The sequence below is a fragment of the Limulus polyphemus genome, unplaced genomic scaffold (assembly GCF_000517525.1).
Source record: "Limulus polyphemus unplaced genomic scaffold, Limulus_polyphemus-2.1.2 Scaffold2439, whole genome shotgun sequence".
Lineage (NCBI taxonomy): Eukaryota > Metazoa > Arthropoda > Merostomata > Xiphosura > Limulidae > Limulus > Limulus polyphemus.
In genome coordinates this window covers 5,549-23,317 of record NW_013668049.1, presented here as the reverse complement: position 1 = coordinate 23,317, position 17,769 = coordinate 5,549, and the positions used below count along the sequence as shown (strand labels likewise).

Genomic DNA, 17,769 nt, shown 5'->3' with positions numbered 1-17,769 from the left:
TATCTTAGCAAATAGAAAAGATATGACCTTCTTATTTTATATTCTACCTTGTCAATATCTGTAAGTTGAGTTTCTAATCCATACAAAACTATAGACTTAGTATTTTGACTTCACAAACATCTAATTTGAACCAGTGCTGCATTCAACATACCATGTGACACTCAAAAATCAATGTTTATCTGCATTTTTTTAATATTTACTTTTAAAGTAACAAATTGAGTAATATATAGTTCTAAAATTTGAATTATAATCTACAGTTTGATACCAAACTTATGGAGATAAATACATGAAATAGTAGTACAATAAAATTTTGAATGCGAGTCTACAAACGAAATGACATGACTTGTGACCCATCTTGAAAGAGTTAACAACACACTTTTTGTCTTCAAGAGTTTGAAATTTGGAATCAAAGTCTCAGTTTCTTTTCTTCATATGCTGCAAAATATCAAATCTAATTGAGTACTGAACATGTGCACCCAGATGTTCTCCAACCTCTATCCTATCAATCATTTCTTTATTAGAAGTTAACAAGAAATCTAAAAGAACAATGTTCCTAGTACATTCCCAATTGTTGAAAAAAAAATATATATATATATATATATATATTACCTGTCTTCCTCATCATTTGACTCTTAAGATTTCCCAATCTACATGCATGAAATTAAAATATCCCATTATAATTCTGAACTGAATTCTTTATCGCACTGTAGAATTTCTCAATCTAATCTGATGGTCTGTAACAAACTCCAACTAAAAGCCCTCTTCCCTTACCACCACTAACAAAAACCCAGAGAGATTCAATCTCATTGCCTTTAGCTTTGACATTCTCAACTTGAACAGGCTGTAACTGGCAAGTTATATATAAAGCCTATTTTTAGTACTTTATCTCTTTTAAATAACCTATAACCTGTACTTCAAAGTAATTTCATTCATCATAAATGTCTACATTTAGCCAGGTTTCAGTTATTCCCATTATATCAAAATCTTCTGTTCCAACTAGTGTCCCAAAATCATTCAATACTAGTGTTACCATAACAGCAGTTTAGCCTACCACTAAAACTACCTTTGTACCTTGTTTCCACACTACACCAATCGCTACATTCCCCCACCCCACCCTATTATTTTGGCCTTCTCCACTATCTAATCCTAGTTTAAAGTTGCCCTTAAAATTGAGTTAATAGCCCATACAAACAAGCTACTTATATGTGATCTATCCATTTCGAAAGTCTCCCTTTTCCAATTGAAACTGATCCCATATATACAACCAGTCAATCTGCTCTTCTTACCTGTTAACCTAAGCCTAGTATTCAGCCCTAGTGACCTACTTATAATTTCATTCCCATAATTAATTCTTGGCAGTATCCCTGAAAGAATCACTTTATTATGGCCCTTTTCTTTGAGTATCTCATACTTAACAATTAGCTACTCTGATCTACTCTCCCCTACATCATTAGCTCCTATATGCACTACAAAAACTATACCACTACTAGTACTTTTTACTATATCACTTATTCTGTCAGTTATATCTTCCACCCTTGCCCCTGGATAGTACAGTCTAATTCTTTTCTCACTATTTACACCACAGACTATCTTACCACATGTCATACTAAATAATATAATATAATATTATATAAAATAATATCCTAATAGTTTTCATTTCCATTCCTATCTGTCTCTTTCATCATCCTTTCTTCTTCAAGTTCATCATCTACACAAACCAAAGACTGAAATCTGTTCTTTACCAGAGTCTGCTCTTTATAATTAAATCTATCACCACTAGCCCTATTATTACTTCTTTCATCCTTTTAAAAGTCATAACTAGTTAGCCCCTGTATCCCTTGCATGCATATTAAAGTTTTTCTAAATTCCTATATAATTGAGCATAACTTAATGTTTAGGGACAACTAGGAACCTATTGATCCATCTCGGCTGTCCTATCCTCTGAACTAAACTACTACTATCAAATAAATAAATCTTAAAAATAAAATAAAAAATCTTAACATTCACATAATTATCATATTTTCTTTTAAACTCACTGAAATTTACTGTCTCCATAACATCTGAAGGCAACCCATTCCAAAGGCAAACCACCCTGTTAGAAAAATAAAACTGTCTTAGCTGAAGATGATCCCTATGCTGCCAAAATTTATTTGTGTTCCCTAGTCCTACATTCCCAGTGTTAAGTATGAAAAAAGATGATGCATCAACACTATCAATTCCCTTTACAATATTAAACACCTCAATCAAATCCTTTCTCACTCTTCTTGTTTCAAGAAAAAACAATTTCAGAGATTTCAACCCTCAAGTGATAACCCTTCCATCCCACGCATCATTCTAGTAACCTCCGAACCATTTCCAACAATTCAATGTCCTTCCTAAAGTAAGGAGTCCAAGACTGAACACAATACTCCAATCATGGCCTAACCAGTGACCTATACAATGAAATTATAACATCTTTAGATTTGTATTCAATATTTCTGGAGATACAACCTAAAATCCTCTTTGCTCTACCACTAGTAACAGCACACTAATTGGATGGTATGAGAGACTGATCAACCACAAGATCCCATTCTTTCATAACACTGTTAAGGTTATTCCCATCCAAATTATAATTTAAATGAGGCCTAGACAAATCCTAGCTGCCAGGTCACAAATGGCAATTGAAAATTTCTTTATGGTGCTACTTATTTTCTCCCATTTGTTTCATGCTTAGGGCAATGCTAAATAGAACTCAAACAATGAATAGTTCTTGGCCAGAACTATTTTCACATTTTTTCAGTCCTAAATTGAACTTGTTTCTAGGATTTTAATGGTGGATTCAGCATTCCATGTTTTTTCAGGAATGAAGCACTGCTGTTGTACAATACATTACTAATTCCATACCATTGTTTTTTTTTCTTTCTCTCAATTCAACTAAACAGTGCATGTGTTTAGACTCAGACGGTAACAAAGGCAGTTAGTTTAGGCAATACTTTCAAGTGGTTGTTGATATGATGTGACCGTTAGCATGCACTCATTGCTGTGAAAGTAAATAAATATACACTGGTCACATGAAAGCAAGAAAAAAAAAAAAACTGCTGATAACAAACAGCAGATAATCAAGGCACTAGTATATCTCACTAGTTAGCCCATTGTTTAATCTAAATAATATATATTTTCAATATATTTAAGTTCCTTGTTTTAAATTATAATCTTTTTACTGTCATTTAATCATGAAAAATTATAAAAGTCTTCACAATCATAAAAGCCAAGTGTCAGTCAGTCAGTCAGCCGGCAACACTCAATTTCAAGAAATCTTAATGTGTATGGTGTGTGCTTTTGTATACTGTTTTTAATCACTAATCAAATAAAGTTAACCAAGATACAAATACTTTGTAATCCTGTCTTCACAGCTAAAAATAATAGGCAAGGCTAGGCCTGAACCAGTCGACTTACAATTTGAATGCGCACCAGAGCCTGTATGTGAAAATCCCATATATTATGCAACACCTGAACTTTTGCAACCAAAATGAATTTCTGAGTGACAGTTTCTCAAAAATATGTCAATTATTGTCTAGAATTGTAAAAGCACGATTATTTTGAGAAAATTTGGAGAAAAGGGATTTCTGTGTATAATCAAGGATAACGGAGTCACCGATAATCAAGGCACTAGTGTAGCTCCCAGTACAAACAGTAGTGAAGTTAAGTTAGGTACATTTGGCTTCTGAGTTTTTTGAGCTGGCTCCTAGATCTGAAAATATTTGTTGATGCCCAGTTCAAATTTTTATAACGCACATGCATTATTTTGCATCTGTTATAATAGATCTGCCCAAATCACTAAATGATCCAAATCCTTTAATAAAGCAGCAGCATCCTCTTCACAGTTAGCAACACTCAAAAAATGATTAAAAGGGTGAAAATTGGGGAACATCTGGGTGCTAGTGATCATTGCTCTATCAGGTTAAATTTTTTGCTGCATATGGAGATAATGAATGATATTTTGGTTACAAAGTTAAAAAACACTAATTCTGAAAGGATGCAACAAGAATTATCAGTTGTGAATTAGGCAGCTGAGTTATTTGGAGACACTGATCAGATGTGGAAAATTTTTAAAGATAAATTTTTAAATATTCAAGGTAAATGCTCCTTATAGAAAGAAAAGAGTATCTGCAAGTAAAAAACCAGGTTGGCTTACAAAGAGTACAAGAGATAAAATTATAGAAAAGCATAACAAATTTAAGAAATTTAAATTGAATGCTATGAAGGGAAATTTAGAATATCATAGAAGATCAAGAAAGTTGGTCAAATAGAAAATTAGGACATCAAAAAGAATGTACGAGAAAAGGTTGACTGAAAATGTAAAAATTAACAGAAAGGATTTCTTTATATACATTAACAGTAAACAAAATTTTAAGATAAGGGTAAGGACCCTTGAGGGAGGATAAAGGAAGGCTCATATCTGATGATTATGAGATGGCTGGGTTATTAAATTTTGCTTTTTTCTTCAGTTTTCACTAATATTTAGTAAGTATTCCACAGCTTGAACAATTGATATAAGGAAACAAGATGACTACATTAATTCTGAGCTTGTTAAGTTTACAAAATGATAAGGCTCCTGGGCCAGATAATATTTCCACAAAGGTTTTGAAGGAGGTTATGAGCCACTTTCTACATTTTTTGTTTCGTTTATAGTCCTTGAATAGTGGGTAGGTACCAGAGGATTGGAAGTTAACTAATATCACTCCTCTTTTCAAGGAAGGTTATAAACAGTGTCCTAGTAATTATAGGCCCATTAGCTTTACATCAGTTGAGAAAAAAGTTTTGGAAAGTCTGATAAAAGACACTTTGCAAAGTCATTTAACAAAGTTTAGAATTTTATTGGGTAGTCAACATGGTTTCACTAAGGGAAAATCTTGCCTTACAAATCTTTTGACATTCTTTGAAATGGTTACTGCTTATGTAGATGAGGGTAAGGGTGTAGATTTGGTGTACCTGGATTTTCAGAAAGCACTTAACAAGGTGCCACATAAAAGGCTTGTAATAATAATAAAAAAAACAATTCTATAGGTGTGGGGGATAAGTTAGCAAATTGGATAGAAGAATGGCTAGATGGAAGAAAGCGGAGGGTTGTTAGAAATGGAGTTCAGGCAAACTGGATTAATGTAGCAAGTGGAGATTTCAGGGCTCAGTCTTACGACTTTTGCTCTTTGTAATATATATCAATGACATAGATGAAGGAATAGTCAATAAACTACTTAAATTTGCAGATGATATTAATGTCTTGGGTGTTGCTAGCTGTGAAGAGGATGCTGCTGATTTACAAATAGATTTAGATCATTTAGTGTGTTGAGCAAATAAATGGCAGATGGATTTTAATTATAATATATGCAAGATAATGCAAGTGGGTTATCATAATTTGAATTACAAGTATAATTAATTGCCTTAACAGTGCTTTGAAAGAAAGGTATCTTGGTGTAATAGTTGATCAGTCTTTAAAGCCATCCAAGTAGTGTGCTGTTGTTAGTGTTATGACATATAGGACTTTAGGTTGTATCCAGGGTCATAAGCACATAGTTGGGTAGATTGGGTGAATACCCGACCACAAATCATGCTGATTTTTTTTTTTATTGTTGCTTTTTTACTAATATTTTACTCTAATGCTTTGGCTTTCAAACTATGCAACAAGAGCTGTCACAAATTCATCCAAGCTAACTGATATGTTTCCCACGGGAACAAAGCTTGTACTAAAAGAGAAATTGACAATTCTCTGTTCAGAAAACAACATAATATAATACATAATTTGATATATGAAAACCTTGGCTTTCTATTGGTTATACGTAATATAGTATTAAGCATAAGAGAGAAATATTAACAAATCCCGAAAGAGAGGATGAGACAGCTGGGTGTGGCAAGAGGGGTCCAATCTTCATTTGATGGCTCTGTAACAAAACAAGATTGAAAGCTTTAAAAAACTTATGGCTTGTTTGAGCAATGATGATTTTCCAGTGAATAATTTACATTAAATTTTGCACTTATTGGAGGGTTGGTGGATAAAATGGAGAAGAGCGGGATACCTAAAGAAGAAAATTTCACATTTCTCACACTAGGGGAAATTCGATATTTTTTTAAATATTGTCTTATAAAATACAGAACTTAAAACTTATATAGTAATAAAAGATGGATTATTAACTTTGATTTTATGCTATACTAATCAGTATAACAAACAAAATGTAATTTAATTAAACTTTGAACTTAGGTCACTAAAAACCTTGTGAAATGTGAGGCAAAGGATGCCCATGGCAACAGGGTTAACAGTAATATTATTTTTTAAGGTCTTACGAAGTTCTGACATAAAATTTACTCCAGCAAAAAGAAAAAAAGTGGTAAATATTTCCTGTCAGGATATTTTTAAGCAGGTTGCCATTATGAGAGATGTTCTTGACACTGCATATGAAATAAATGAGTTGGTTAAATGCAGCCTTAAAAAGGAAACTATATCAAAATGCTATGCCCTACCAGATGGGCAGTGCGTGCTGACTGCATGCATGTCATCAGTCAGTACAATGTTCTACTCTGGTTGTGGAACCTGTCATTACATAACTGCATGGATACTGAAATGAAGGCAAAAATACATGAAGTTACGGCTCATATGTAGAAACTTGATTTCCTGTTTGGTGTCTACGTAACAAAATATATCTTGCAACCTTGTGAGATATTTAGCAAAGCTTTGCAAGCAAACAAAACAGCAGTTGAAGGTCAGGCCCTGGCAAGGCTTACATTGATCAAGCTACAAGGTATGAGAGATCAATTTAATGACATCTATGAACGAGTAAAGTACAAAACTGTCGAATGTGACGTAGGTCAGCCTCAGCTTCCAAGGAAAAGGAGGGCACCTAAATGTCATGAGGTTGGCGAGTTACCAGGATTCTATGATCAAACATCTGATGAACACTACAGGCAGATATACTATGCTGTGTGGACAACCTCATGTCATTCCTACAAAGCAGGTTTCAGCAGCCAGGCTATGTAACATACATGAACTTGGAAAACCTGTTGATTAAAGTGGCAACAGGTGGAGATTGTGTACAAGAGGAAGTTGGAAAATTTGCTGGTGATCATACTGAAGACATATTACGATCAGATGCAACACCATCCTGGTTACTTCAGTTAACATACAAGGAGAAAATAAAATGTGCAGCTGATGTTATCTTGCAAAATTCAAGGACACGATGCAACTATCTACAAACACATCGCTTACTGTCACAGATATCATTGACAAAATGAGATGTTTGACCTGTGGACGATGAGAAATTGTATCAGAGTTTGTTACTTTACTTCTTCTTCCTGCCACAAATGCTAACAGTGAACATCATTTCTTCACATTGAAGAGAATGCAAACATACCCAAGAGCAATCATGGGTCAGGAAAGACTATCATCTGATGATAATGAGTATATACAAAGAAAAAATCAACAAGCAAGATCTTGGGAAAATAGTCACAGGATTTGTTTCAAACAATCCTGAGCACACAGCAAAGTTGTTTGGCCACTCAAATTGACTGCTCATCAAACAACAGTTATAATTATACAGGCCTGTGATGATTTTATTGTCTTGAAATTTTGACATGTTCTACACTAATTCCTGTATGCTTAATCTGAAAATGATATCAATTTTTCTCCATCGTGGACAGATTTTTCACAAAATGTCATAATGCAATACATAAAAGAAAGACCTCAACACATAGTTGTGGGAGTAAAAGATGTATATTTCACAATAAAAAAATCAGGATGAATGAGAAAGCATATTCATTTGACATCAGCAGTCTTCCCTTTTCTTCAGTTTGTTTGTATTTTTGTTAACAAATTCAATAATAAAAAATGTTCAAGGTGGTAAATTAAATAATAATTTCATCTAATTAATTTATTTTTCTTCCTGATTTGTAAAAAATCCTTACACGTTAGTAAAAAAAATAATTTTTTTTTGAAATCCAAGTACCCGAATTATGGAAAATCCTTTATTAAAACAAAAACAACTTTTATGAAGTATAAATTTGCAGGCCTGTGTTATATAACTAGTTACTGATCATATTATTGTATTTCCGAATACTAAGTAAATTAAAATTACTTGGAAAATGAATAAATATTATGGTGAATCTGGTTAATTTTTTTTATGCATGTTAATTTCATCAGTTATGTAATTATTTTGTATATGTCAAGATCAGATGAAATGTAAGTACACATGTGCCAGGCATTTATTTATTTATTTAAAACTTGACCCCATGAATTATTGTTGTTCAGATTACCTGAACACAATGGAATTCCATCCTATGACTGTGGTATCTACAGAATTATTGAACACAAGTCTAAATAGGTTATTTCATTGTATAGGTCACTGGTTAGGCCACATCTGGTGTACTGTGTCCAGTCTTGGATTCTTTACCTTAGGAAGGACATTGAATTGTTGGAAAGGGTTACTAGAATGGTACTTGGGTTGTCATGTGAAGAGAGGTTGAGATATCTCAAATTGTTTTCTCTTGAAAAAAAAAGTTACAGAGGATCTGATTGAGGTGTTTAAGATCGTAATGGGAATTGATAGTGTTGATGCATCATTTTTTTTTTTTTTATACTTAACTGTGAGAATAGTAGGATTAGGGGAAACAAGTATAAATTTTGGCAGGGTCATCTTCAGCTAAGACAGTTTTATTTTTCTAACAGGGTGGTTGGCCTTTGGAATGGGTTGCCTTCAGATGTTGTGGAGAAAGTAAACTTGAGTTTAAAAGAAAGCTTGATAAGTATATGAATGATAAGGGTTGGTTTTAACATTTTTTTTATTGACCATTCCTTTATCTATGTCATTGATGTAAATCAAAAAGAGCAAAGCTCTTAAGACTGAGCCCTGAGGTAACCCACTTATGACATTAATCTAGTTTGAATGAACTTCATTTATAACAACCCTCTACCATCTTTTATTCAGCCTCTCCTCTATCCAGTTAGCTGACCTATCCCCAACACGTGAAGAGGTTTTTTTTTTGTTGTTGTTGTTTTCTTTTCTCTTCTTCTTTATCAAGCCTTTTCTGTGGGACCTTAAAGGATTTCTGAAAATCCAGATACATCAAATCTACAGCCTTACCCTTATCTACATAAACAGTAACCTTTTCAAAAAATGTCAAAAAATTTGTAAGGCAAGACTTTCCCTTAGTGAAACCATGTTGACTATCAAATAAAATTCTAAACTTCAATAACTTTGCAAAGCATCTTTTATCAGACTTTCCAAAACTTTTCTCACAACTGATGTAAGGTCAATGTGCATATAATTACTAGGACAATGTTTATCACCTTCCTTGAAAAGAGGAGTGACATTAGCTAACTTCCAATCCTCTGGTACATGCCCACTATTTAAGGACTGACAAAAAATAGTAGCAAGTGGCTCACATATCCAATCCTTAATCTCCTTCAAAAACCTTGGAGGGTAATATTATCTGGCTCAGCAGCCTTATAATTTTTTAAACTTAAACTTTTTTTCTAACTAACTCAGAGTTAATGCAATCATATTGTCAACCTTTTTTCCATCTATCAACTGATCAAGATGAGGAATATTGCTTAAATATTCACTAGTAAAAACTGAAGAAAAAGCAAAATTTAATAACTCAGCCATCTCATAATCAGATACATGCTTTACTTTATCGTCCCTCAATTGTCCTACCCAAATACTAACATTTTGATTACCCATAATGTTTTTAAAGAAATCCTTACTGTTAATTTTTACATTTTCAGCCAACCTTTTTCTGTACACCTTTTTTAATGTCCTAATTTCCTGTTTCCCAACTTTTTTGATCTTCTATACTCTTCTAAATCTCCCATCATACCAGTCACTTGCACCCAGAGGTTTCCAAATTTCAACCCTGTCAAAAATTTCTATATTAGAAGTTCGAAGTAAATCTAAAATAGCATTGTTTCTGGTAAGTTTCTTGACCAATTGGTGAAAAAAACCCATCTTCAACAGTTTCCATAAACCTTTCTCCTTCATGGTGTAACTAGCATTTCCCAATATATATGCCTGAAATTAAAATCACTCATAATTATGACCTCATTAACAGCTGAAATCTTAATTTCAGTGTAAAGTTTCTCACCAATTTCATCAGTACCATCTGGTGGTCTGTAAAAAATTTCCCAGAAAATTTTTTTCCTTTTTCCACTAACAGAAACACACCCCTTTTCTGTAAATGCCATTATCAACCTCTTGTAGTTATTAATTAGCTCTTCTGACCTACCTTTCCCTACATCATTAGCCCCTATGTGCACAACAAAAACTGCATTGCTGGCCCCCTCCTTTTATTATATGTCTTCCTCTGTCAGTTACATCCTCCACCTATGCTCCTGGGTAACATAATGCAATTCTTTTCTCCCTATCCTCAACTTCAACAGGATGTAACTCACATTTTTAATATAAAGCCACTCATTCCTCTCTCTTTAGTACTCTATTTCTATTAAATAAAATATAACCCTGTGTTTCAAAGAAATTTCTGTTATCAAAATCATCTACATTTAACAATGTTTTAGTTATTCTCATCATATCAAAATCCTCCATTCCTACCAGTGCCCTAAAGTCATCTATTTTATTTCTTATACTTCTAGCATTACAACAGTAACAATCAAGCCTTCTTTAGAACTACTACTATACTTATTTCCTATGCTAAACTTTTCTCTACTTCTATTTTGTTTTTGCATTTAGTTTATCCTGGCCCTCATCACTGTCTAGTCCTCGTTTAAATCTTCCTTACAGCTTTGAGTTAATAGCTCTTGCAAACAAGCCAGATCCTACCCTGTTTAAATGTAAGCTATCCATTCTAAAAAGCCCCCTTCTCCCATTGAATTGATCCCAGAAGTCCAACCAGCCTATCTGCTCATCCTTACATATTAACCTAAGCCTAGCATTTAGCCCTAGTGACCTACTCATAATTTCATCCACTCAATTAATTCTTGACAGTATCCCTAACACAATTAAGTTATGCCTTTTTTCTGTAAATGCCATTATCAACCCCTTGTACTTATTAATTAGTCTGACCTACCTTTCCCTACATCATTAGCCCCTATGTGCACAACAAAAACTGCATCACTGCTGGCACCTCCTTTATTATATCTCTTCCTCTGTCAGTTATATCTTCCACCTGTGCCCCTGGGTAGCATAATGTAGTTCTTTTCTCCCTATTTACGCCACAGACTAGCCTATCCATATGCCTTGTCTAGGAATCACCTATAACTATAACCTCCTTATCATCCACATCCTTCTCTAAATCTTTTGTTTTCCTTCCCTCCAACAGTTCCTCATCTGCACAAGCCAAGGGATTAAATCTGTTGCTCATTTGAATGGGTTCATTACAATTAAATATGTTACTTTTAGTCTTAATAGTACTTAAACTTCCTGAAAGACCTGTTAGCTGATGTATCCCTTACATGTAAAAGCTTAAACTCCTCTTGAAATTTTGCTGTCATTTCCCACATGAACAGATATTTCAAGGTTATAAACATGTGCTAACCCTTCTAAACAGTTAGAGATTACATACTGCAACCTTTGTTCTTAAGTTTCAAATTAGCATGTGTGTGTTTCTCTATGGACTTCTTGTAACGTAGTTTGTTCAATGGGCAATACAGAAACTGGGAACACCTGGCTTGGCTTAAGTTTGCATGTACACCAATGGCTAAAGTATTTTTACGACAGTGGAAGTCACACAATGCTGGGAGCATGTGCGCTGGAGTTTCTCAAGGATCATGAGTTTTCCTGGCAACTGTAGTTTGTCCTAGGTGCCCCCTTTTTTTAGTATATAAGCCCAGCAAATAAAGCCAGCGAGATATGCAGATAGATTGAAAATAGAGATAAGTGAGTCAAGCGAACAGTAGGCACCGTAAGTAAAGTGTGTGAATCACTGATTTATAGTGCGTGTTCTGTGAAAACCAGTATTTTTCATCAAATCTTGTGTATTCTTAATCATTTTTAGAAAAATTATTTTCTTTCCAACAATGAAAGATGAATTCAATTAACTGATACCCGAGGTAAGTCTAGAGCTAAAACTAGTCATGTTTCTTGTAAATCTTTCATTTGGATGGTATTTTTAGGATAATAAAATTTTTAACTTGTTTGAAAGTGTTCTTCAGTAGGTCAGTGGTAATTTTATATACCTACATTACTAATATCTGAGGTGTGATTCCCCACAGTGAAAAAAGTACAGAAATCCCATTATGTAGCTTTGTGCTAAAACAATATCAAAGAAAAGTTGCTCGAAAATGTCTTCAAGTATGTCAAGAAGAGCACTAAGTTGTTTAAAAAATATTGTACTTCAGGACTGATTACAAATGAAAAAATACTAATTACAACAGTAACTAATGTTATTTCAAGTAGGTAAACATTAACATATACCCTGTTCATGGGATTTAGTTTACAATTTCATATACATACAATTATTAAGGCAATTAATCATGTGGTGGTGAACAAGATTTACACAGCTAAATAGAGGCAATCATGCACATGGATTTTCTAGATGCATCTTCACTGTACATAGGTACAATACACTTAACAGCACATCACTTTACTTGTTAGATGGAGAGGTAAATAAGATTACCATGGATATAAAATTAGTCACTATTTTATATACTACAATATTCTGGTGGGAAGTTACCCACAATTTATTATTTTGAATCAGCAAAATGCCATCACAAACATTTCTATCTATATTACAAACTTGTTCATCATTGCATATCTGGCAAAAACATTAATTATGTATTTGTGGCGACATTGTCAGGAAAAATTACAGTAGGTAGGTATAGGATTTATAACATTTTGTAGCATACTATAAATACAATAGAGAATGCTGTTTATACATTATTTCAAATTAAGAATTCCACATTAAAGTGATGGAGGGACCAGTGCAAAATGTTAACTAGATGACATCCCTACAGGAAGCACCTGAAGAAGACCCATAGAGTGCAACACCCTATACCTTAGGAAAGTATAGGGGCACATTCATCAGAGTCCATACGTCATTTGTACCAGGGTACACTCCTCACCTGGGCAGTAAGGGAAGGGAGTGTCACGATTATTGGCAGAAGACAAGCACAATCCAATACCTGCAACAGGTTTTTGGAAGTGCCATATGTGCAGTGTAGCTACAGCACATCAGACCATGTGTGGTTGGTCAAATTAACCTATAATATAAATATTATATTATTTTCTTACCAACTGTATTTGTATATTTTTCTTTTCATGGACTGAAAGTGAGCCCTGTCCTAATAAAAATAATAATAACCTATGAGCATAGATTACATTGATTAGCACCATATAAAATCATCAACTGATTCAAATTTGTTTCCACTTACCAATTAATACAGCTTTTGATTATTCCAACTATCAGTCATTAGAATATTGCCATTGTAATTTTTCATTATTATTTTCAATTAAATCAAGGTTGTTCAGCTTATAAAAATACTCAACTTTATATTGACATGTTCAGATATCTCTTCAAGTGTGAAGACTGGATCAGTTTGATGTCATTTCTCATAATTAAACAATTTTCAAATGTTAACATTACAGATGTTTTGAATAGCAACATAAGCCACATTAATGATGAAGATCCCACTCTTTAGAAAATAAAGTTTGGAGACAGCTTGAATGGATAGTGAAAGAAACTATTACAAATATAGAATCTTTTGACAAGCTTAAGTCATTATCACATGATGACAGAAGCATGACGAAATGTTACAAGTTTGAATGTAAAGTTTCTTTCACTATCCATTCAAGCTGTCTCCAAACGTTATATGCCATGTAGGGGTACCAATCAGTGGATAAGATAGTCATCAGAGCAGATCAGGCTTTCTCTACTGATTTTGTGCACTAGACTTACATTTATTGCAAGAAATTCAAACCTCATTATGTAACGACTATATGGTAATGGGTGCACCTAAAGGATTAAGGTATTTAGAATAAACAATGGTATATCTCAGTTAGCATCTAAAACAATTCTAGAAAGAGATAAAAAAGCAATTTAGATTTTATTTCTATGATGGTCTCAAATTCAGTCAAATCAGAGTCAATAGAGAGTCAAGAAGAAAAAAAAAATATATATATATATATATATTTATTTAGGAAGTTTTAGAGGTTACACATATGAAATTAAATTTTTCAGATGGAGAAAAGTATTTTTAATCTTAACATGAAAACCACTTTGCACTCAGAGTAGTTAACACTTTGACACCATATTCTCACAGATAAATCTTTAGTACATGTACTTAATTTAAAATTCAATTTTTTTTGTACAAAAGACTTGTAATGTTTAATGAAAGTTTTTTAAAGATACACATGCTATATTAAAAGTTATAATATTAAAACTCAGATGATTTCTTTCTGGTTACAAGGTCAGTCACATCAACCACCTTGTATGGAAAGTCAAAGTAAGATTCTTACAAAACTACAAAAAATGTAAAAAGATGCATTAAAAACTGGCTTGAAGGTAGAAAACAAGGGTTAGTGACAAACAAATGCCCTTTCATTGGAAAAATGTGAATAGCAAGGTCCTTCAACTTCATGTCTGTCATGAAATATTTGTTGTTAATGATGTATACTATTGGAAACAATTATGAAAATTGAGAAGAAAAATAATACAAAAGGCAAATGCTACAGGAATAATGAACTAAACCAGAACACAGCTACACACTGAGCTTGTTGATGGTTTGCACTTTGATTGGTGGTTATCCAACTAAGCAGAAAGTGCCACACCAGCATAAAGCTTATCACAATAAAAGTAGTCATACTATGCACAGAAAAGGTAGTGAAATCAGTCATGGCTCCTAGACTCCACATTTCAGTAGAAGCTATATGCAAGCTGAAGAGGATTGTATATCAAACGGACAATATTAATAAATTCACAGAAGTGGTTGAGTTACACAACCAAACCTCTCCAAAAATGATGTTAAGTATCTCAGGGTATGTTCTTTAGAACTTAAATAACAGTGAAGATATTGACAACAACCTTGTTGTAAATGCATGAAAATTATCTTGTTCAGAACAGTAAGATATTCATTATCATTCAGTATTCTCGAAAACTTGTTGAAAAAAAGAAACCAAACCAAAAGGTTGAAATGGGCACTGAACCACAAGAATTGGAATAAGTAAAGATGATTCCAAAGTTTACTCCTTACTGAATGATCCAAGTTCAAATTGCAAAGCAATGACTAACATGTTTGTTTGATGTAAGTGGAAAATGATATGATCAACTTACAACATCTACAGAGAGGCTTGGTGAGAAAACAGTACAAGTTTGGGGATGAATTTCAGTCAATGGTGTTTGTAATCTACACAAAATTGATATTAACCTGACTACTGACAAGTACAAGCAAATTTATATCTATACAACATTCCCCCCATGAACGTGACTCTTCAAATGAAGATTCATCTTCCAGCAAGACAATGATCTAAGCAAACTGTAAATGTGTTGAAACAATATCTCAATAATAAAAAGGTAGATTGAATACTTAAACTATAGCTTGACCTACACAAAGTCTTGAAATGAACATTCTTGAGGATGCCTGGGTTTATGTAAAAACTGAGGAGATCAAAAGGGTGACCAGAAAATTTGGTTGAATTGTGAGGAGCAACACAGAACACTAGAACAATATTCCAAAACTGTACAATGGTAGAATAAAAACAAGGTGTAATGCTTTGTGTAAATCAAAGTACATTGTACAATTTATTTAGTTATCTTTTTAATTTTCTGAATATTTTCTTGAATAGTGGGCAGGTACCAGAGGATTGGAAGTTAGCTAATGTAATCATCAAGGGAGATGATAAAAAATTGTCCCTGTAATTATAGACCCATTAGTCTTACATCAGTTGTGGGGAAAACTTTGGAAAGCCTGTTAAAAAGATACTTTGCAAAGTCATTTAACAAAGTTTAGAATGTTATTGGATAGTCAACATGGTTTCACTATGGGAAAATCTCGCCTTACAAATCTTTTGACATTCTTTGAAAACGTTACTGCTTATGTAGATGAGGGTAAGGGTGTAGATTTGGTGTATCTGAATTTTGAGAAAGCATTTGACAAGGTGCTACATAAAAGGCTTGTACAAAATATTATCTTATTATCTCTATAGGCGTGGGGGATAAGTTATAAATTGGATAGAAATGTGGCTGGATGGAAGAAAGCAGAAGGTTGTTACAAATGGAGTTCAGTCAAACTGGATTAATGTCACAAGTGGAGACTTCAGGACACAGTCTTAGGACCTTTGCTCTTTTTGGTTTATATCAATGACAGATGAAGAAATAGTCTTGGGTGTGCTACCTGTGAAAAGGATGCTGCTGATTTGCAAAAGAATTTAGATCATTTAGTGTGTTGGGCAAATAAATGGCAGATGGGTTTTAATTATAGTAAATGCATGATAATGCATGTGGGTTATCATAATTTGAATGATAAGTATAATTTGGATGAAAATAACCTGAATAGTGTTATGAAGGAAAGGGTTCTTGGTGTAATAGTCGATCAGTCTCTAAAGCCATCCAAGCAGTGTGCTGTTGCTAGTGGTAAGACAAATAGGATTTTAGGTTGTATCTACAGAAATACATGTCTATAGAGGCTATAATTTCATTATACAGGTCACTGGTTAGGCCACACTTGGAATATTGTGTTCACTATTCAGTCTTTGGCTCCTTACCTTCGGAAAGTCATTGAATTCTTGGAAAGGGATCAGAGAAGGGTTACTATAATTGTGCCTAGAATGGAGGGGTTGTTATATGACCAGGAGCCGAAATCTCTCAAATTGTTTTCTCTTGAAAAAAAGAAGAGTTAGGGGGGATCTGATTGAGGTGTTTAAGATTGTAAAGGGAATTGATAGTGTTGATGTATCATCTTTTTTATATTTAATAATGAGAATAGTAGGACTAGAGGACACAAATATAAATTTTGGCAAGGTAGGAGTCATCTTCAGCTTAGACAGTTTTATTTTTCTAACATGGTGGTTGTCCTTTGGAATGGGTTGCCTTCAGATGTTGTAGAGGCAGTAAATTTAAGTGAGTTTAAGAAAAAGCTTGATAAATATATGAATGAAAAGGGCTGGGTTTAAAATTTGTTTATCTTGTTTCTTTTAACCATTTTAATTGGGTTTTGAGGATGGAATAGTAGGTCCCATGTTGTTTCCAAATATTATGTTAAGTTATAAAGTCCATTCAAATTGGACCCTTATTACTAGTGGAGTGCCTCAAAAGGTAGCTTGAGCCTTTAAAGTTTAATTTCCCTTCCATTAAGTTTACAATGTTAGATTAATATATTGACGGGGCATCTAGTTTTTGTTGTTTTCGTTTTTTTCTGGTAAGGTAAATGACCAGTATTTTAGTAAATTTTGCAGGAGTTTAACTTACAGTGGATTTAATGATTTCCTGAAAGTGAAACTAAGGTAGGTTTTAGTTTTACTTCTCGAAAAGCGGGTATGAAAGAACAGCCTTTAAAAGTTCAAGCGATGAAGGACCAAATGGTCTTTTTCAAGGCTGCTGTCACGATGGATGCAACATTGTATGTAAATTTAACTTGTTCTTACCTGTGTTTCGGTATTCCCATTAAAAAGACTGAGGCCATAATATGAATGCCTACTAGTACAGATGGGACACATACTAAAGAATACACGACTATTTGATATGACCCAAAGTGTCCAAGATACTCCAATATTTCTTCAAAATTCATCTTTCAGCTACAAACTTCCTTTACTTTACACCATGTAATCTTTATTAACTTTGTACATGTATATATATACA

The 17,769-nt window shown here is 33.5% G+C and overlaps 1 protein-coding gene across 1 annotated transcript in view; it reads right to left on the bottom strand.

Moving 5' to 3' along the window:
* LOC106466957 (organic cation transporter protein-like) overlaps positions 1-17,744 on the bottom strand; it is a 93,631-nt gene extending 75,887 nt beyond the window's left edge. The window contains exon 1 of the mRNA XM_022395054.1: positions 17,556-17,744. Within this exon, the coding sequence (XP_022250762.1) occupies positions 17,556-17,698 (143 nt within the window). The 5' untranslated portion in view covers positions 17,699-17,744. The remainder of the gene's footprint in view (positions 1-17,555) is intronic.
* Positions 17,745-17,769: the final 25 nt, after the last annotated feature.